The following is a 21,246-nucleotide window of genomic DNA, read 5'->3' as shown; positions in this document are numbered from 1 at the left end:
CAACAGTCAACAGGAAGTTTTGTGACTCATGTTTAACAGGCCAAACTGCCAAATTAACACTTTGGAGAATCTCTGTACAGCTCTGAAGCCAGAGATGGACTGTTACACAAGATACTTATTGCTATTTATCAGCTACATACATTTCTTTGTTCTCTCTCTCTGCCTTTCACTCTCTCCCTCCCTCCCTCTCTCCCTCACGCACACACACACACACACACATACACACACTCACATCCAGGTGAAAATATAATGTCACAAATCTTGCATGTACATTATCACAAGTACACATGCACACACGCACACACACACACACACACACACTATGGATCAAGGCATGGGCAAGTCCTTTGGGCTGAGAGTGCTTATGGAGGTAAAATATAAAGTGCAGATGAAGTTGAGCAGGGAGCAGCAGGGTCAAGTGTGTGTTTTAAAATGCCATTTGCAATGCTTTTTTACGAGGCATTTTTACTATTCCATCCCAGTCAGGGAGAAACACCAGTTAACCTTCAGTCTGTCTCAGAAGACCACAAACAAATACACACATACACGTACGCACATACACACGACAGAGAGAGAGAGAGAGAGAGAGAGAGAGAGAGAGAGAGAGAGAGGCTTAAGCAAGGATGATAAGAGTAGAGGAAAAACTATAGGCCTATATTTGATAACATGAACAGAAATAATAAGTTTACAGTAGTCAACAGTGGAGCCAGGCCAGTGTGTTGAGCCATGGTTCATGACACTCATAATAATGTACTGTGATAAATATTCTTCACAAGTACGTGACTAACACCCATGACCTTACCTGATAACCCCCGGTCACGACACCTGACATATGCACATAATACACTGGCCTTGGCAAGACAAGCCAGTTAACAAACCTGCTGACTGCCACAAGCTGTGTTATCAGCCTAAATCATGACCTGCCATAATGTCAATTGGAAAACAGTAATAAGACAGTGATGACTGATGAACTGATGACATTAACTGTCATGATGTTTATCTTGCGATACAGCAAAAATGAGACATGTCACCCCTGCAGAGGAGGTGTCAAGTCAAGTGTTGGCCTCATTCAATTACATCATGGCTTATCATTTATAGCCCTACTTTTCTTATGTACTTATGATCAGCCTTTAAGACAAAGTGTTTATGATAACTCTACATAAGTGTTCATTATAACTCTACATAAGTGGTTGTGATAACTACATAAGTGCTTGTGATAACTCTACATACGTGTTTATTATAACTCATAAGTGATAATGATAACTTTACATAAGTGTTTCTGGTAACTTTACATAAGTGTGTATGATAACTCTGTACACATAACAAAGCTACAGAGGAATAACTCAAAGTCAAATAACACTCAGAGCATTCAACATCACTCTGCAGGACTGGGTGACACAGGATAGACAGATATACTGTCAAGCCACAAATAAACACTGATGTGTGCATGCATGCGCACGCGCACACACACACACACACACACACACACACATACACACACACACACACACACACACACACACACACGCCCCTCTAGAGGAATGTGTCACAAATGATTAGAGAAAATACAAATGCCCCACCATCAATATTAGCACTGATTGTCTGTGTGACAGAGATGTCTGTGTGTGTGTGTGTGTGTGTGTGTGTGAGACAGACAGTGATGGTCTGTCAGTCGGCCAGGCAAAAATGAGTAACTGACAATGAGGGACCATCACTCCAATTACCAAAGCTCAGAGACAGCCAGCAGACAGACAGTCACTCAGTACTGATCCGCCCCTGTAAATCATCACTCTCTCCTCTCCTCCACCCTGTCTGTTTTCTCTCTGTCCCACTACCCTTCTCCCCATTCCTCAAACCCTCCTCAGCTCCTCCCTAACGAACCACCTTTTCTCTTTGCTAACGTTTTGTCAGCTTCAGTTTTACTGAGTGAAGTCTGAACAAGAGGAATCCCCATCGGAATTTCTCAAAACATTTCTCCTTCATGTTATCTTCAAGTGACCTATAATCTACTTACACACACAGACACACACACACACACACACACACACAAAGCATCTATGTGTTTTGTGTGACTAATTGGCTGTGTACTTCTGTCTGCAAGCCTTAATAAGGGTCACTGGTTTGAACTAGACGGATTTGAAATCTGCATCAATGGACTGCATTCGCTGGCCTAATTCCCATCATAAACACATACCAGTATATGTGTGTGTGTGTGTGTGTATGTATGTGGGTCAAATGAATGACTTTGCTACTTTGGACATAAATCAGATTCAAAATCCGTCACTGAAACCTGTTGACACAGGTGACATTGTATTTTCTGTGGTCAAGCAGTGTACATGGCACCGACACACACATGCCTCTTTTGACCCTTATTTATGTTCACACAGTATGACAGACAGGCCGTCTGTGAGTGAACATGCAATTCAGCACAAACACACCCACAGGCCCTTCTCCGTCACAATGTGATAGAGGGCATTAACGTATTGACAAAATGTCCTCGCGTGTTCCCATCACACACATCACAGCCGACATATTTCAATACCTCATTCTCCCTTGTTAGTCATACTTACATCACAGTCACATAGATGGGGGAGAGAATGGGAGAGAGACACAGAGAGGGAGAGTGAGAGACAGAGATGGGAGGCTGGCCAAAAGCCCAGAGGAAATCCATACGATCCCGTTATTGGGAGCATAATTGGTTTCCCCTCTCCCTTTCTCTCACCCTCCCTCTCTTACCCCGCTTTCTTCATCTTGTACACTCTCAGCCCACACCGTAAACCTTCAGATTTCAAGCTTGTGTGTGTATGTGTGTCCTTTTCAACAGCTCTCTTTAGTCACAGAAATGACTTTTTTCTTAGCAGCCAACCATAACCCCATAAGCCCTTAGGCTGTGCCCATGACCTGAGTTGCTAAGTTACCAAATTGAGTTGTGTCTGCTTTTTATTCTCTTTACCCATCTGTCTGTCAGAGGCCTCACTCTTCGACACTGTAACAACTGAGACCATATGTGGAGTGACAAATCAGTATTTAAGGACGGAACACTAATCTTTTTACTTTACTTATGGGTGGTTTCACAGCACACATCTTAATTAACCACACAGAAGAGACAGACAGGTGAGACATATCCTAATCATCCACACAGAAGAGACAGGGGAGGTGAGACATATCCTAATCATCCACACAGAAGAGACAGACAGGTGAGACATATCCTAATCATCCACACAGAAGAGACAGGGGAGGTGAGACATATCCTAATCATCCACACAGAAGAGACAGACAGGTGAGACATATCCTAATCATCCACACAGAAGAGACAGACAGGTGAGACATATCCTAATCATCCACACAGAAGAGACAGACAGGTGAGACATATCCTAATCATCCACACAGAAGAGACAGATAGGTGAGACATATCCTAATCATCCACTCAGAAGAGACAGACAGGTGAGACATATCCTAATAATCAACTCAGAAGAGACAGGGGAGGTGAGACATATCCTAATCAACCACACAGATGAGACAGGGGGAGGTGAGACATATCCTAATCATCCACACAGAAGAGACAGGGGAGGTGAGACATATCCTAATCATCCACTCAGAAGAGACAGGGGAGGTGAGACATATCCTAATCAACCACACAGAAGAGACAGACAGGTGAGACATATCCTAATCATCCACACAGAAGAGACAGGGGAGGTGAGACATATCCTAATCAACCACACAGAAGAGACAGGGGAGGTGAGACATATCCTAATCAACCACACAGAAGAGACAGGGGAGGTGAGACATATCCTAATCATCCACACAGAAGAGACAGGGGAGGTGAGACATATCCTAATCAACCACACAGAAGAGACAGGGGAGGTGAGACATATCCTAATCATCCACACAGAAGAGACAGGGGAGGTGAGACATATCCTAATCAACCACACAGAAGAGACAGGGGAGGTGAGACATATCCTAATCATCCACACAGAAGAGACAGGGGAGGTGAGACATATCCTAATCAACCACACAGAAGAGACAGGGGAGGTGAGACATATCCTAATCATCCACACAGAAGAGACAGGGGAGGTGAGACATATCCTAATCAACCACACAGAAGAGACAGGGGAGGTGAGACATATCCTAATCAACCACACAGAAGAGACAGGGGAGGTGTGCAAATGGTGAATGATCACGCCCATTTGCCACTCTAACTCCAGAGAGATAGGAGCCATCGTGTGGGGTTGTGAGAGGAATTGTGACGTGTGTGTGTGTGTTGCTGCAGTCTTAGCGCCTCAGATTGGAGAGATGGTTTTGTGTATGTGTGTGCATGCATGTGTGTTTGCGTGTGCATGTGTGTGTGTGTGTATGTGTGTGTGTGTGTGTGTGTTTGTTGCTGAAGTGTATTTATAGATGTGTGTCTAAATGTGATGTCAGAACATATTGCTCTTGCCTGTATCACCTATACAGATCTTTCAGGTAAACTAATCGTGGTTTCTAAATGTGCATTTTCCTGTATATTATATGTGTGTTACAGTGTATTAACTTCTGGATATGGAAATGCACGAAATTAAATATTTTGAAGATGTTTGAAGTTATTTAACTTTGTATCTGTGTGTGTGTATATGTGTGTGTTTATTTCAGTGACTTTATTTGTGTGAGAAAGAGAGAGAGAGATCTTTTCCTCCGTGTGGTACCCTCTGGTGTTCTCTGCTCCACGCGGGTGTGTGTGATTAGAGCAAAGCGTATAATTACTGATGCCTCTGATTACGGGCTGCAGTAGCAAAAGACAAAGACTCTGGTTTATTTATGCATTTAGTGAAAGTGAGTGAAAATGAGACGGGTGAGGGATACCGAGCCTTTTGTTCTGGTTTATTCCTCATACGCTACGTCTTCATTTTTCACAGTGACAGAATAACAGCATACTGTACAAACTCTGATACAACACAAGCCAAAAAAAGCTACACTTTCACACTCTAACACATGACCCTGATGCAAGATAATTCCATTAAAGGGCAAAACAGTGGAATCCCAGTCAGATTACAGTCTGCTGAACACAAGAGGAGCAGACGTACTGAGATGTTACCAGATTAAAACACAACCTTTGACAGAGATGGTTGGATTTAGCCTTCAAGTGCATCCTCTGGCAGAGGGTATGTGAGTCTCTTGTGTTTATCAAATGAAAAGAGCTGCTTTTTTATTTTTAAATTTTATTTTAAAAATAGTATTTTGGCACATTACAGCACATGTTATGAAGATTTACATCTGTGAAGTATCACTTTTCAATTGTCAATACAAGAAATTATCTTCATCAAGCACCGTTGTTGTATCAAGAAGGAATAATTCATGCTTTTAATATATGTAAACCTTTTCATAATAACTTTTTCGAGAAAACAGCAAAAGCTCACTAAGGTAGCTTACGTATAGCTTTATTTTTATAGGCTAACTATTGTTAATGTATTCCAACATTCATTGTTTCAGTCTGCACATCTAGTAGAAACTGACTGCCACCATACAACTACAGTCTCCAAAACCCCCCCCCCCCCCCCCCAAAAAAACAACTAGCATTTCCCAAATACCTCCTCAGGAGAGGTCTTTCACCTCTGTTCAAACTAGAATTTCTCTAGAGAGAGTGAGGCTGTAGCTCTATGACAGGCTGTCATATTTCTTCTGAGGCAAAGCAGCACTGGGCTTAGGCTATTGTTATTGTGGGTTTTTTCGTGGGGTTGGTCCTCAAGGTTAACACGACCATATACAGGGCAACACAATCAATCCACAGTAACACAGACAGACTTAACCCGAACATATGACATACCTCATATCAATCAAAGTCTCATCATGGGAGTGGAGCTTGGGCCTTTTCACTAGGAATGGCATTTGGGAAATGGTAATCCTGTCCTGGAATAATCTGTCCACTCTGGCAAATCATCTGTGCTTCCATCACTCTGACAAAAACACATACACACTTCCAGCTGTGCCCTATTTTAGGGATCAAAGCACAAAGGTACGCTTACTCAGCAGAGAGAAAGAGAGAGAGAGAGAGAGAGACAGAGAGAGAATAATTCAGGTTGATGGAAAAATTTAAGAAATAGTGAGGATTACTGACATGAGAAAGTGAGGTAACAGCTGTTCGATGGTCTTTTTTCCCCTCTCTCTCTCTCTCTTCCTCTGTTTCTTTGTCCTTTCTGTGTTTCCACTTGCTTTTCTCTCTCTTTTTTCCTCTCTCCCTCTCTCTCCCCCTTTCCCTCTCCCCCTGTTTCTTCGTCCTTTCCGTTTTCACTCGCTTTCTCCCTGTCTCCCTCTCTTTCTAGTGTTTTCTACACTGATAGCCCATCACTGAGGCAGTAGCTGAATGGGGGAGTACACTGTGAGAGAACATGAGCAGTACAGTAGACCCAACTCATCTAACAGAGCCCCTCACTTTACATGATAGATGGCATGATATTGATCAGCACTCTCAGGGCTTGTTCAGTATTCATTAACCTATTTAATCACCTTCCAAAATATGAGCTCTTACAATTCATAGGCAATAAAAAAAGCACACTCCAAAAAATGAAACGCACTGCATTTTTCATAGCACTCCCTGGACTATGAATATTTGATTTGGTTGGAAAAAGAGTCATTTTTCTCCTTATATTAAGCTTTGGAACAGATATGGAGCACATACCACAATTCCCCTTATGCAGAGCAGCGTGAAAAAGGATAGATTTAAAACAAAAGACTAACCTGCACAGCTGATGTAATATGATAAATTGGGTTTGTGTCCATACTGAATAACAGTGTGTGTTTGTGTGTGTGTGTGTGTGCTTGTGCTTGTGCTTGTGTGTGCGGGTGTGTGTGCCTGTGCATCTGTGTGTGTGTGTGTGTGTGTGTGTGTGTGTGTTTGTCAGTATGCGATGTGTTTGTGTGTGTGTGTACGCGCGTGTGTGTGTCTGTGTGTGTGTGTGTGTGTGTGTGTGTGTGTGTGTGATTGTGTGTGTGTGAGAGAGAGAGAGAGAGAGAGAGAGAGACGGGTGGGGGGTGAGAGAGACATTACTGCATGCCAAATCTGAGACTCAGTGACAGAACACAGACACACAAGCAGATACATACACAGCATCTGCCTTCTCTGTTCCTCTGTGTGTTTCTCTCCAGTAACAGGTGACTTCTCTCACTACTGCATATCTTTACTTCTGCTTTGCAATGTTTTATTATGCCATTCAAATACTGGATTAAATTATGTTGAGAAAGAATGAGAGACAGACTTATCACTGATGACCCAGAAACACAATTAAAGTAGGAAGAGTGAGCAAGTATTAATGTTTCTCTCTTGTTGCTGACTCACTGTGAATCTGCAAGTTTGTGTGTATATGCACTGCTGTAGACTCAGTAGATTAGATGAGGACATGCACTGTGGTCTACTTTTATTAATGCCAATTAAGAACTGTCATTAAGGGCAAGTCGCTTCCTGTTTCTATTGCCTACACTCCATCTCAGACAGCAACAAGGAGCATACAAATGGGAAATCAATTACCAAGGGGAGAGCAACATCATCCCATCCACCCTCACCACTCACAGACACACACACACAGAGTCACTTTTATCAAAATATCAGCATTAACTGAACACACAAACAGACTCTGTTTACTGCATGGGTGTGTTTGTGTGTGTGTGTGTGTGTGTGTGTAAGAGAGAGAGGGAGAAAGAGAGAGAAAGAGATAGAGACAGACACAGAGATAGAGAGTGTGTGGGAGACAGAGACAGAGAGAGAGAGAGAGTGAGAGACAGAGAGAGGGAGAGAGAGAGAGAAAGAGAGAGAGAGAGAGAGAGAGAGAGAGAGAGTGTGAGTGGGGGAGGCAGCTGATTCAGGGCACAGAGGGACTCATTTAAGGCGAGTAGGGTGATTAGTGCCCTACCCTCCATATCTGTCCAACGGCCTAAGAGAGCAACATACAACCTGGGGTGGAGAATTTGGTTCAGTATGTCTGTGTAATAGACAGAGAGTGTTACTGCACCTGGGAGACAGCATCTAAGTATTCGACTTAGCTGAGTGAAAATAATATAGCTAGGAAATTCAAAGTGTGTGTGTGTATGTGTGTGTGAGAGGGAGTAGGAGAGAGAAAGAGAAAAACAAACAAAGAAACAGAGACAGAGATGTGTGTGTGTGTGTGTGTGTGTGTCTAAGAGAGAGAATGTGCATGTGCATGTGTGTGTGTGTGTGAATGTATATAACTGAGGGATATGAACACATACTTCCAAAGGGCACGCATTGTTGTCTAACGCATCTTGTAGAGGTTAGCATTAGCCACAAAAAGTTATATACAAATGGCTTAGAGAGACTAAAAAGAGCTAGCTTCTCTCACACATGCCATCTGCTGCTTTTAATAATATGTTACTAACAAAATATTCCAGCAAACACCATCAAAACACAAACAAAAAACACAGCCCAGAACTCTGCCCAAATAAAGCCATGAAAGTCAGACCACAGCCAAGACTCAACCAAATGAAACATGGCCAGCAACCACTCCGTCAGCTCACACACTCACTCTTTTCATGTACTCAGAACAACAAAACCCCACAGCCTCACACTGCAGCAGACATATGAGTGCACACAGTGATTGAGCAGATTTCTGGCTTTTCTCCTCAGTGACTGGCACCAAGCATCATTTGCGGTGAGCTGTGCCATTGCTCCATCTCTCCCTCCAAATTACACAAAACACTCCCATACACACTTTATCAGGCCCTTAACTATGGGAACGTCTAATGGCTCTGATGTAGGACTCTTTATTGGTGTGTCTTTCATGTCAGTTCATATTGGCATCCACACACAGACTTACACACACACACACACAGTCATAACTAACCATCAGAAAGGACACACACAATGTCTGTTGAGTCAAACTCTCTTGCAATGGTTTGATGTGTTTAAGTGTGTGGATCGACCAAAGAAATAAGATCACACAGACACAGATCAGTATTCAGTAAATAAACAAGCAAACAAACAAAACAAACAAGAGAATTTATTATGAAATAAATATTATATTGAATGTACATTTTTCAACAGGCTATGCTTTGGAGTACAAGGAGAAAAAAAGATATATACATGCAGTGCCAAGAACAAGGCAAATAAACAAACAATCAAACAAACAAACAAAAAGCAGGTCTTTATCAAGGGGATTTAAATGCCAGCACACAGATTTCAGCCAGAATACCACACTACAAAGCAGTCCTGATCATCATCCTCACACCAACACTGCGCTGGCTCACTTCCCAGCTGATGCAGGCTCATGACGGGAGAGCGTGATTGGCTGCAAGTATGTCTGGACTTAAGTGACTTGGGGGTGAGGTCACCTCCTGGCCATACAGGAGTGATCTAACAGCACTTCCCGTCTTCTGTCACACTCTGGTTTTCTCAAATACACCACACACTCTGTGTAAGTAGTCTCTCTCTCATACACCACACACTCTGTGTAAGTAGTCTCTCTCTCTCTCATACACCACACACTCTGTGTAAGTAGTCTCTCTCTCTCTCTCATACACCACACACTCTGTGTAAGTAGTCTCTCTCTCTCTCATACACCACACACTCTGTGTAAGTAGTCTCTCTCTCTCTGTCATACACCACACACTCTGTGTAAGTAGTCTCTCTCTCTCTCTCTCTCTCATACACCACATACTCTGTGTAAGTAGTCTCTCTCTCTCTCTCTCATACACCACACACTCTGTGTAAGTAGTCTCTCTCTCTCTCATACACCACACACTCTGTGTAAGTAGTCTCTCTCTCTCTCATACACCACACACTCTGTGTAAGTAGTCTCTCTCTCTCTCATACACCACACACTCTGTGTAAGTAGTCTCTCTCTCATCCCATGCCTCTTTTTAAACATACAGAGTACAGAGAGAATGAGAGACCAGAAAGAATGAGGTGAGGAGAGATTTTCTGTTTCTGAGGCATAAACAAACTCTTACCCACAGCTTTATAAAAATATTTACAGAGCTCCTTTAATAAACACATACATGCTTACATTTGATAGCACCTACAAAGGCATCAGACTCCTCAGAGCACAGTGGTGAGTGAAGCATGTAAAGAGGCTGGTGCAGAGGGAAGGAGTGAGCTTGACTGTGTGTAGAAAGGATCATATTTGGGGATAGGAGTTGAAAAGATATGTTGTTTATTTCCAGTAACTGAACCATAATACTGAAGAGATTAGCGAATACTAACAGTAAATGTTATCATGACGTGACTGGGTGTCCCTTGAAAAGCTAACACAACACAAACATTAATATGAGCTAATGTTACATCAGTTACTAGAGAAAGTACTAGTAGAATGCTTACCTTTATGTCATATTTAATATTTAACATTTAACTTCATTGTGTGCCATTGTATTTTTGCTGATGCATTTGCGTCTAGACAGCAAGGAGTGAGTACCAGACAAGGACAACCCAAACAATGGAACATCTGTCGGAATACCACACTAGCACAGGACACTGCCGGCTGGTCTCTTATCTCTCTCTCTCTCTCTCTCTCTCTCTCACACACACACACACACACACACACACACACACACACGCACACACACACAGAGCATGGCTCAAGCACACCAAACTCTACACTTTTACAGTACAGAAAGAGTACAGAGGTCTTCAAAAGAGCCCACCCTATGACAACTCTGACTGCATCAGAGCACCGGCGTCTGTAGTTGGTAATCCTAAACAAGCACACTACAATGGAATGTCTCAAGCACTTCCTGTTATGTCCAGGTCACCTTCTCACAGCTTAGTATGTCAACGGCCACATTCTCTAAGCCCTCCATAAGTCCTGCCTCAGTCCGAGAAAACCAGCCTCTAAAAGACACTATTAGCACAACTCAGAGTAGATTTCCATTGGGGGTTGAGAAATTCCCAGGCTCTGTTTGTCATCATGAGTGTTGAACATACTGTACATTCTTGATTGCCTGATGACGTGACTGTCAATATAATAGCCGAATGTGCAGGAGTAGAGTCAGAAATATGCAAATGTTAGCCAAGATGTGACGTTTTTGCCAGGACCACATTAGCAATGGGAATTAAAACTTACTTAAGCTTCACCTTTATGTGTGTGTAGTTTAAGAAGCAAGGTCAGAGAGACACAGGAAAAAAGACGGAAACACAGAGAGAGAGAGAGAGAGAGAGAGAGAGAAGGAGAGAGAGTGAGAGAAAGGAAGAGAGAGAGAGAGAGAGAAAGAGGGGATTAGGGTTGTGTTTTTCTCCCTCCTGCTCTCCCCCTGTCCAGAGCAATGGGACTGTAAACAGATTCTAGGCATTTGATTTGGGTAGCCTCAGTGGAGAGGGAAAGAAAAAGAAAGGAAAAGGAGAAAGAAAGAGTTCATTTCACCATTGATGACCTAGCAACACAGATCCCCACACTCCTTCAGCAGAGTCAGACAGGATAAGACACACAGGGACAAACAGAAAACAAGAGAGTCAGACAGACAGACAGACAGAGAAAGAGGGAGAGAGAGAGAGAGAGAGAGAGAACAAAGAATTTCAACAGAGATGGCGAGAGAGACAGACTGAAAAGAAATAAGGAAAGATAGAGAGAATGAAACTGACACAGAGAAGAGACAGAAGAAGCAGCAAGGCAGATAAAGAGAGAGAAAGAGATGGAAACAGATTGATCATCACCATCGTGGAGCCTTGGAGCGGGTGAACTGGACTGTCTGTTAGGCAGACAGGAGAAGAGAAGAGTTTTCTCATGGGACATTCAGAGTTCCAACTCTGGTCTCTTTTAAAGCTACACTACCATTTCAACATGACTCCCCCAAACACTGAGTTCAGGCAAACCAGGACAAAAAGCTACAGAGATGTTCTTACTGCCGTGGTCATACTAATTATCACAGAAAAAAGACTAGACATTGCTCATCAGCTACGTGCTCATGTAAAAAGATGAACTACAAGTCAGAACAGTCGTATAGCTCGTCTTATTATTAGGGGGTGAGAAAATTCAAGCTAACCTAATTGGGCATTTGTAAATTGTACTGTTCAGGATTTGGTTGGTATTCACTTGTCTTTGTTTGACTTGCAGACTAAACCGCAGGTTCAGGCCTGTTGTGTTCATTCAACAGATCCCAAAACAGGGACATCTACTGGCACTGAGGTAGCTGTCACAAAACTGAAGAAAACGGACAGATGGGGAGGAAATTAGGAAGAGAGAGAGTGTTTGAAAGCACGTGAGAGAGGGAAACAGATAGAGAGAGACACTGTGGAATCGTTACCCTAGTCAAGCTAGGAGAGTTGCTACTTAAAAATCTTGCTGCCAGACTCACATTAAGGTCAAGCACTGAATAATGGTGCTATGCTGCCTTGATATGGTGTGTGCGTATGTGTAGTTGTTGTTTACTTTTTTTAAGAATACAAATAACATTTTGATTTGTATGTGCACAAGGACAAAGTAATAGACATATATAACCCCCTTAAAAATGTACCTCACAAACACAAACATGCAAAATGTTAATTAAATTTTTCAACAGTCATTTTTGACCCTAACTTTCACTTCTTCCTCCCCAACCCCTTTTTACATTCTGCCTCATGATGAATGGACTTCTCCCCTATGTCAGGAAAAGAGTAGAGTGTCCTGCTCTCCACACCAGAGGCTCACTGTCGAGCCATGTTTTACAAAGTGTCATGGTCTGTCTGTGAGGGCAACTGGAGAGTTAAGGCACTGAAGCATAGGTTAGTAGTTTATTTGTGTGTCTGTGTGCTCATGTGCTTGTGAAAGAATGGAAGAATAACAGTTTCATATGTTTGCTTTTGAAAAAAACTGAGAAGAATCTTGGAGAAGGATTTGAACTGAAAAAAATCAGAGGGCTTTCAAATGCTAAACATTTTTTTCCCCCCAAACCAGTACTGTATTGATAAATGTACATGGACACAAAAACACACACACACAATCACAAATGGAACAATCTGGCAATGGGGACAGAAAGACATTCAGAAAGAAAGAAATTTAGAACGTTAGAAATTTAGGAAGACATTTAGAAAGAAAGAAATTTAAGGAGATATTTAGGAAGAAAGAAAGAAAGAAAGAAAGAAAGAAAGAAAGAAAGAAAGAAAGAAAGAAAGAAAGAAGTGTGAGGGAAGACCACTGTCCAACACAAACAGTAGAGCAGAAAATATACATGAAGAAGTCAGTCTGCATGTCAGTGCCAATTAAAACAGTGTGTGTGTGTATGTGTGTGTGTGTGTGTGTGTGTGTGAGTGTGTGTGTGTGTAAAGCAGTAATGTACCCCACTTCTGTTTATTTATATGACTTATTACAAAGTAAGCCCTCCTCTGAACACAGATCAATGGTAAATCATGGGTGTGTGAGTAGATACATATGACTCAGACAGCTCAAGAAACCACTGACCATTGCAGTTAATATGAGCTGTTCTGAATCCTTACAGGTTACAAATAAGTTTATCGGAGACCACAAGTTTACATCATAAAATCACAACAGAAGTTAAAGCACTTGGTCAAGTTTCAACAGAGTCCACTCATGTCCTGAAATAAAATTAGGCTACATCTGCAGGGTTAACAGTCCACAGCATATCTACAGCATACAGTCAACTCTACAGTATCAAAATGACTGACATGTGCACCGGCCAATCAGATAACAGACTAATCCTAAAACATTCCTTTCTTCCTCACTACTACAGTGTCAGCCAGACGTATTGCAGCAAAACTAAAACTGCATGTCACTGTCTAGGTGCAGTTTTCATTTAGATTTCTAAGCAGAAAGTGTAGAAGTAAAAAGCTCATCTGTGTTTAAAAAAAATGGGATGCAGTAGAAAATCAAGTCACAGAGAAAGGCAGACGACATCTACCCTATATGCTATATGATCATGTCTGTGCTATCTTTGTGTCTCATGAATGATATATGAGCCATTATATGGATATGGGGACACAAAGCATCAATATTACAGCTTATACACACAGCACCAGTCGCACAGAGATGTCTCCATTTTGAGATTGTGTGTGTTTGTGTGTGGTTGGACGAGTTGCACTGGGGGTGAGAAGAGGCCTATGAGTGAAAGTTGAAGATATTCCTGTCTGCAAGCACTGTTGGGGGTAGGTTGTGTGAGGCTGTTTAGAGCTGCACATAAACACAGTATGATGCAGTACTGTATGTAAATGTGTGCATGCTAGGCTCACAGCTGTGGTGTGTATGCCCGGTGTGTGTGTGTGTCAGTGGCCTAAAGGTGGGAAATCTTCATAACCTCATGCTTTTCACATTCCCAAAGTTCATGACCTTTGGCCTGTAAAATGACTCCTTCACACCTAGAGAGCATGTTAAGTCAGTGAGAGAAGTTTTTCCTCAGGCAGTTAGCTCTTAATCTCTCCATCTTATCCCACTGTCTCTATTAGAACCCAGCAAACTCCAGGCCTTTGTCCAGATGGACTAATACACACCACCCACTGTAGGGTCCTTTTGGGCCAGTTCTCTGATCCAAAAAGAGCAAATAATGAGGAAACCACACTCTGTGCCAAGCACTACCTCACTCAAGTACTGTATCAGCAGACAACAGAGACCATCACCAAAAACCACACAATACTGCCAGGCATCACATTTATCAGAGCCAAGAGCTGGTTAGATTATGTGCTGCAGCACATGGCCTGGAAATAACAAGGAGACTCCCTCTTTTGTTCACACGTGCACAGTGGAAGGCACTGTAAATTCAGCCGCACAAAATGTTATGAACATGAAGTAGATTATTCCTTCTTCCCTACTCCATCCAAACTGGCTCCGCTCTCTCTCCCTCATACACATAAGCGGGGAAGCAAGCAGGCATATCGTTCCCAAGCACCCCTCCCCCCATGACTGGCTCGCCTCCTGAAGTGCACATCGTCTTTCTCCTCTGCAGACTACAGCTGTCATATTTCGTACTGGATGAGGCCGTATTCTCCACTTAAAAAAAAGGTAACGCAACAGAGCTAGCTGAGGCGCCTACCCGGTCGCTCCACCGCGGCTTTGATCAAACTAATCACCTCACTCAAACCGACCAACATAGGAGTGGACTGAGATGAGAAGAATGAATTTTACTCACTGTTGGAACGAAAATCCGCTTTTAAAGCTGAGGAAAGAGTTTTAGATAATATGTTTTGTGAAAGATGGTTATGCATGGTTACGCAACGCTGTTCAAATGTTTAGCAAATTACTCCAGCATCCTGAGTACCTGGATGATGCACAGTTAAGTAACTCGTACCTAAGTGGTCTGAATATTCAGTTTGTGGCTGGGTGGTGTAACCTCAGAAGTGGAGAGTGGTGGCTGTTATTTCGATCAATCTTTGAATAGTTTGGTGACTGTCTGACTATTATGTTGGAAGTATTTCCCTCAAGCATTTGTTGTGCATTCAAGTCACTGACTTGACATCGCGGGGCGACCTAGTGCTTCATTAGGGATTCAAAGCACCATTCTTAAAACTTCGGGCAAAGATGCAAGACAATACAGTTCCTGAACTTCTACTAGATCGGCGGACAGGCAATGACTTTGATCATGTTTCAAGCGTATACTGGTCGCCTCATGCCGAGTCCACAAGCCTCCATTTAGACGGCGCAGTGGGTCAGGAATGCCGCGAGTGGGTGTGTACGGCAATACATTGCATAGCACACAGAGGCAACTGCATTTGGCCGTTTCTATATTCATACATGACACAAACAGTTCAGCAGTTTGGGGGTCGTCATTAAAACATGTTTATTATTTAAAAAAAAACAGTGTTTCTCAATATTCCGGACCGTAAAGGACATTTACACAATAAACGTATTGTTTACATACCTCAGTAAATTGGGAAGAGGTATGGATCCAGAGCTCGAGCCCAGTAATCCTTTTTTGCCACTTAATAGCTTCTCCACCAGTGTCACATTGCCCGTCCGCGCCGCCTCCAATAGTTCCTGTTCCTTTCCCATCCCGACCTAAAGTTTAAACCACGGACAAATCCAAACCCTGATAACGAGCGAAAAATCGACGAGGTTTCCCTTCACTTGATTGTAATCATCCTGTGATTTCTACAGCATGTTGCCAACAACCGGGCTGCTCGAACGCGGTCTGTCTCCGCCTCTCACTGGTGTGTTGGAGCAAAGCAGAATGGACGAAAACGGTGCACAGATGTAGCGAAGCCCGCTAGTCCATACTGGAATGGAATGATGGAATGGTGTACCGTAAATAGCGGATTTAGCACGGTGCTGGTGCGGCTGACTAGAAGGAGCAAGCGGACAAGCGAGCCCTTTAAATGGACCGGTTGCCTGGAAACCGTGTTTTACCGAACTGTCACCAGCAGTTTGTTCCTCCTTTCTCTCCAATTTCGTGCTCACGCGCTTTAACACATTGTATACACGTCCTTCTCTACTCCATGTGTCCCGTTGTAGCGCCTGAGAAAAGAACCGTTCCAGCATCCGAGTTCCTCTCCCCACGCGACTGTGTATAAGGGCATCAGTCTGTGGCACGGAAGAAGACAACGGCTTGGGCGTGGAAGTAAGGGACAGCGAAGATTAAATAGGAGACCGTGTCTTTGTTGCATTTACAAACAAATGTAAATTTTGTCTGTTTCATTTACCAAATCACAAATAATTAGTAAATTATTATGTCGATATACTGATCAGATAACATGGTGTTTTTATTTCACAGTCATGGCATAAAATCACAGTGTTCATTGGATTCCCTTTTGTACAGTATTTTTTGTATTTTTACTATTTGCAAACACTGTCCACTGTGATTGTTATGTTTCAGGCGGCCATGTTGATCTAATTTCTTAAGCAAACCAAAATTAAGAAAGCACACTCATAGAATCAACTCCATTCTTATTCATACATGTGACGAACATTGATATAATATCTGTTTGCAAGCCAATAAAAATTTGAAGAACTGTTGCCTCGCATTTGCACCTTTCTTTGGTGCTGTTCTGTGAGGAAACTCCACTGACAAAGAAGGAAGGCTTGTATGTGTGGTAAACGGGGTAATGAGAGCATTGGAAAGACACTGAGTAAGAGAGAGAAAGAGAGAGAGACAGCTGCAAGCCCACCGGGTGTTGGACATAGTCACTGAGCTTTCGCCAGAGGAGAAACCTTAATCTTATGAGCCAAATCTATTTCAGAACTCTATTTCTCTCTTGCTCACCAGTATTCAACATAGCCTACACAGCACACACATAAAGACAAGGACTTCTTCACTAACAGTTCTACATCACCCTCTCTACTGATGAGAGACAGAAGAACATTCATTCCCTTCACTGGACATAAATCCAATGAATGTGAAGCACTCACACTAACTACAACCCTCCCAGATAACTACAGCTGTGCTCAAGAAAGGCAAACACTAGACAATGTGCTGCTCCTAGTTCAGGAGCGTTCATATCTTGCAAGTCATGGCAGAAAAATGCAGTGAGTGAAAGAAGAGGGATGTTTGCAGGGGGAAAAAAAACAGGAGAGGATGGCCTTTAAAGTGCCTTACACCACGGGTTACTCATCTGAGAGCACTACTTACTGTGAAAAATTCACAAGACTGCTACCCTCAGCAGGACAATTAAGAGTCTTTCCAGACTGAAGGAGCATAACCTAATCACCTCAGTGTGAATACATTAGCAGACATTACCACATCATATTTTTAAGTTTGGGTCAGGTTAATGTGACCTCTGGCAATTGTGGTGTGGCAATGCCTACTAATGTGTTTACGCCCTGCTGGTTGAGGATATGCCACTGATCAAGTCTATAGACAGCCCAGGCTCCAATATCAGGCACTATATAATAAAGAAATGTACTACCTGTTTCCCCCTACAGGGGGAAGAACAGATACTCTGCACATTTATAAAAAGAGGAGTGGGAGTTTCTGAAGCCTGCAGAAATTGACACAGAACCAGTTATTTTCAAGGAACCAATTACCACCAATGTATGTATTTCCATACAATGTTTAGTCATCTGACTAATAGTCTGGCACTCATGCCTCATAATTCCCATCAATGCAGAGGCTGGAAAAGTATATTTCAATAAAAACAAGAACACCACATTTAAGAATGTTTTATTACTTAATTTAATAATGTCAGCAGCTTTAACAGACAAGTTTTTACATATTACAACTTTGCTTGTTAATTTTTTTTCTTGTTATATCCTCCAAAGGTTCTATGGGAATGGATCTCATGAAACAAGGGGTCAAGCTCAATGAGATGGAGGACAGGCTACATCTACAAAGGGGTGGATCTACAGCAGGAGGAACAAAACCTCCCCTTTACATTTTTTTAAATTTTATTTTACAGATAAGATACAATCAAGTGTTACCCCCCCCAAACTCTCCCAATTCAAGTCTTGACAGTGAGGTGGCCACTCCTTCAGACAGTTAGAGGCCACAGTGCATGACAGGAGCCTGTTACCTGATTGGTCAAGCACTGGGGAACACATTCACTCATTGTGCTGAGTGGGACTTTAGAGGATTTGGGGCAGAGACTTGTTCTGTGGAGTTGTTAGAAGAGGGTTGTGCAGTGACAGGCACTTCGGTTGGCTGCTCTGTGCTTATGTGGGGACAGGGAGCTTTGGTCATAACGGAGGGGAGGGGGTGGACACAAACCAAAAGAGATTCTGAGTTTTTTTCCCCAATGAGATAGAAACAACCTCTGTCACTATAAGCAAATAAGACCTTTGACATTTGTGAAAAATGTGTTGGCAGGACTCATCTCTGTATGTTGTTTACAAGTCCTTTTAAAGGCTCTCATTTATTCTAGCCTATTCCCAAAGTGAAATTTTCAAGTTACTGTTTTAGCACAAGGTATAATTTCACATAAAAGTTAATAAGGAGCAGAACCTGGATCTTACAGATTTGCCAGTTTCATCACTGTGAATTCTACCAGTTCTTACACTTTTTGTGTCTGTTTCAGAAGTGAGGATACCACCAGGAAGGAGTTTTTTTCCAGATTTTTTTTACCATGGAAATGGAGATTATAAAAAATTAACCAACGCACTTCATTCAGTGCCGGATAACACCATTCAAGTAAACACTCATACAACCCAAAAAGCCTCTACCATCTATATGATGTCTATCACAAGCAAAGAAATCAGTCTGGTGGACAGGCAATGTATGAAGCTAATTTTGGAGATGTGTTTGAATTTATTAAAGATATTCCCCTGTAAATCCCAAAACTACTGTTCTCCACACTCATTCTACTCCCGAAAAAAAGCAGTCATTTCATGTGTTGTTTGGATGTCAATAAGACAAACACATTTTATCTATTAGATCTGTAACTGACAATGCCTCTGATTGACTGGGGTTCTTCCGTGCACTGCATAATCCCATAAGCTTTTATACAGAGACACAAAGCATGAAACCGCAGCAGCAGCATTCAGGGACATGACCTCAGGTCATGGCAGAACATTCCAGATATAAACACAGGGTCTATGAGAGTTCATATACAGACTATTGCGACCCACAGTGGCGAATTGTGGAGAATGAACAATGTATGACAATGTGTGTAGTGCTCCTTACAGATATGACTTTAACTAGCGTTCTTGTCTTCCACTGGTGGTTCACTCTGTCACTCAACATGAATGATATTTACAGTGACAAAAGGCAGCATTCACAGCACACTCTCCAGCTAAGTTCATTTTAAGAATTGGCATTTAAGCCAGTGCAATGTTGCCATATGGAAATTCCCATTGTGTATGTATTAAGTTAAATGATTTATGAAAATAATTTCACATTTTTTGTACATTGGTGTATTAAAATGCCTGTTAAAAGCACTACAGAGAACACACTCACAGACACACACACACAGGCGCGCACACACACATACACACATTCAAAACTCTGTACAAAACATTCTTGTGTATTGATTCAGCATTACCACCCATACTTACAAGTACAATTTGTTTAAGAGCTAAATACTTCTTTGTTTCCACAAAGTACTTAAGTACATGATACCATTCAGCGCAGTGCAAACTGTCTCTTTTTTAAGACATTCCTCCATCAATATGACATTCAGAATCAAACCCCATTTGTCTCTCAAGCCCATAGCAAAGCTCTGGAACTGAGGTTATGAGTGCAGAATGCGCTCCTGTGTGGTGTGTTTGTGTGAGTGCGTTTGTGTGTATGTGTTAAGTCCTTGACACACCCTCCTAAATTTAACAGGGGCAACAAAAATCAAATGATGAAAACTTCTCACAATGAGAGACTGAACTGCCATTTACAAACTGCAAAGAATCCAAAAAAGACAAAATGAAAAACAGAAGAGTTCATTTGAAAACCAAACAGAGACCAGAAAACAGTGACTTATATGTCTGCTGAAAGTCTCTTATACTGGGATTTTGCACGTGGCTCTGAGCCCTCCTTCGGAGTTGGGCATCTGATCCGGTGCAGTAAGGTAGCATCTGTTGGTACCTCTGGTTCAAAAGCCTTTTGACCCTTGTACTGTCACAGGCCCGGACAGCGCAAACCCATGCCCAAGCGCACCGCTGCCTGCACACACATACACACACACAAACACATGTCGTAATGTCACATGGTGTTAACTAGTGCTGCCCCCAGTAGTCAGTTTTAAAGTCTTCACATGGTGCAGAAGTGAGTCCTTCTCCATTTGGGCTTCAGCTAATGCCATCTTGGCTCTGGAAAGCTCCTGTTTCAAACACTCGTTCTCTTCCAACAACAGCTGTGAGAGAAGAGGAGAAGAAAAGAAAGGTCAAAATTTAAAAGTCAGCTGACATACCTCATTAGGTCTCTGTTAAGGCTCTATTCAGAGAAACACAGTTGTTCTTCACTGTTTCAGTTACTAGCATGACATTCAGTACCTTTCAGCAAACATTTAACTGAGGCATTTAACTGAGAAGCAAACAAATTGCACAGAGAAAGGAAGAGAGAGGAGTAGTCTAAGGATTGAAACTGTTGCACAACTTGTTTTCTGGAGGAATCAATATTGTTTGGCAAGTGTTAGATACGCTTCTTCAAGAATAAAGATTACTCACATCATCAAACCACTCATAACAGTGTGAAAATAGCGTGAACATAATATCAACATTTAAAGACGGCTGCTTAAAGAACAGATACACTTTGATTAATCTGAGGTCTTTGTGTGCTAATAGAGCATTGGCGGGCAGATGTTTCGCATTAATATACACACCTGTTCTCTACGGGACAGGGCGGAGCCGGTGGGAGACAGAGGTGTGGTCTGAGTGGCCTTTGGCTCAGTGCTCCCACTCACAGCTAGCTCAGGGACAGAGCTGAGTCTGCTGTCAGCCAAGGGCTCTGCCTTCGAGGGAGCAGCCTCTCCTGCCTCTTTCACTGTGAGGT

General features: G+C 42.4%; 2 protein-coding genes across 5 annotated transcripts in view; both read right to left on the bottom strand.

The window, feature by feature from the left end:
- Positions 1–15,890, bottom strand: part of anks1b (ankyrin repeat and sterile alpha motif domain containing 1B) — a 146,786-nt gene extending 130,896 nt beyond the window's left edge. For all 4 annotated transcript variants that reach the window (XM_030768089.1, XM_030768085.1, XM_030768097.1 and 1 more), the window contains exon 1: positions 15,760–15,890. In XM_030768089.1, coding sequence (XP_030623949.1) covers positions 15,760–15,890 — 131 coding nt within the window. The remainder of the gene's footprint in view (positions 1–15,759) is intronic.
- A 2,142-nt stretch (positions 15,891–18,032) lies between these two features.
- The window catches only part of bltp3b (bridge-like lipid transfer protein family member 3B), a 31,108-nt gene continuing 27,894 nt past the window's right edge, over positions 18,033–21,246 (bottom strand). Inside the window, exons 21-22 of the mRNA XM_030767974.1 lie at positions 21,077–21,237; positions 18,033–20,608 (exon numbers count right to left, since the gene is read on the bottom strand). Of these exons, the coding sequence (XP_030623834.1) occupies positions 20,468–20,608; positions 21,077–21,237 (302 nt within the window). The 3' untranslated portion in view covers positions 18,033–20,467. The remainder of the gene's footprint in view (positions 20,609–21,076; positions 21,238–21,246) is intronic.

Source organism: Chanos chanos, chromosome 1 (genome assembly GCF_902362185.1).
Source record: "Chanos chanos chromosome 1, fChaCha1.1, whole genome shotgun sequence".
Classification (NCBI taxonomy): Eukaryota; Metazoa; Chordata; class Actinopteri; order Gonorynchiformes; family Chanidae; genus Chanos; species Chanos chanos.
The sequence above is the reverse complement of the archived record's forward strand: the minus strand, read 5'-3'. Positions and strand labels throughout refer to the sequence as shown.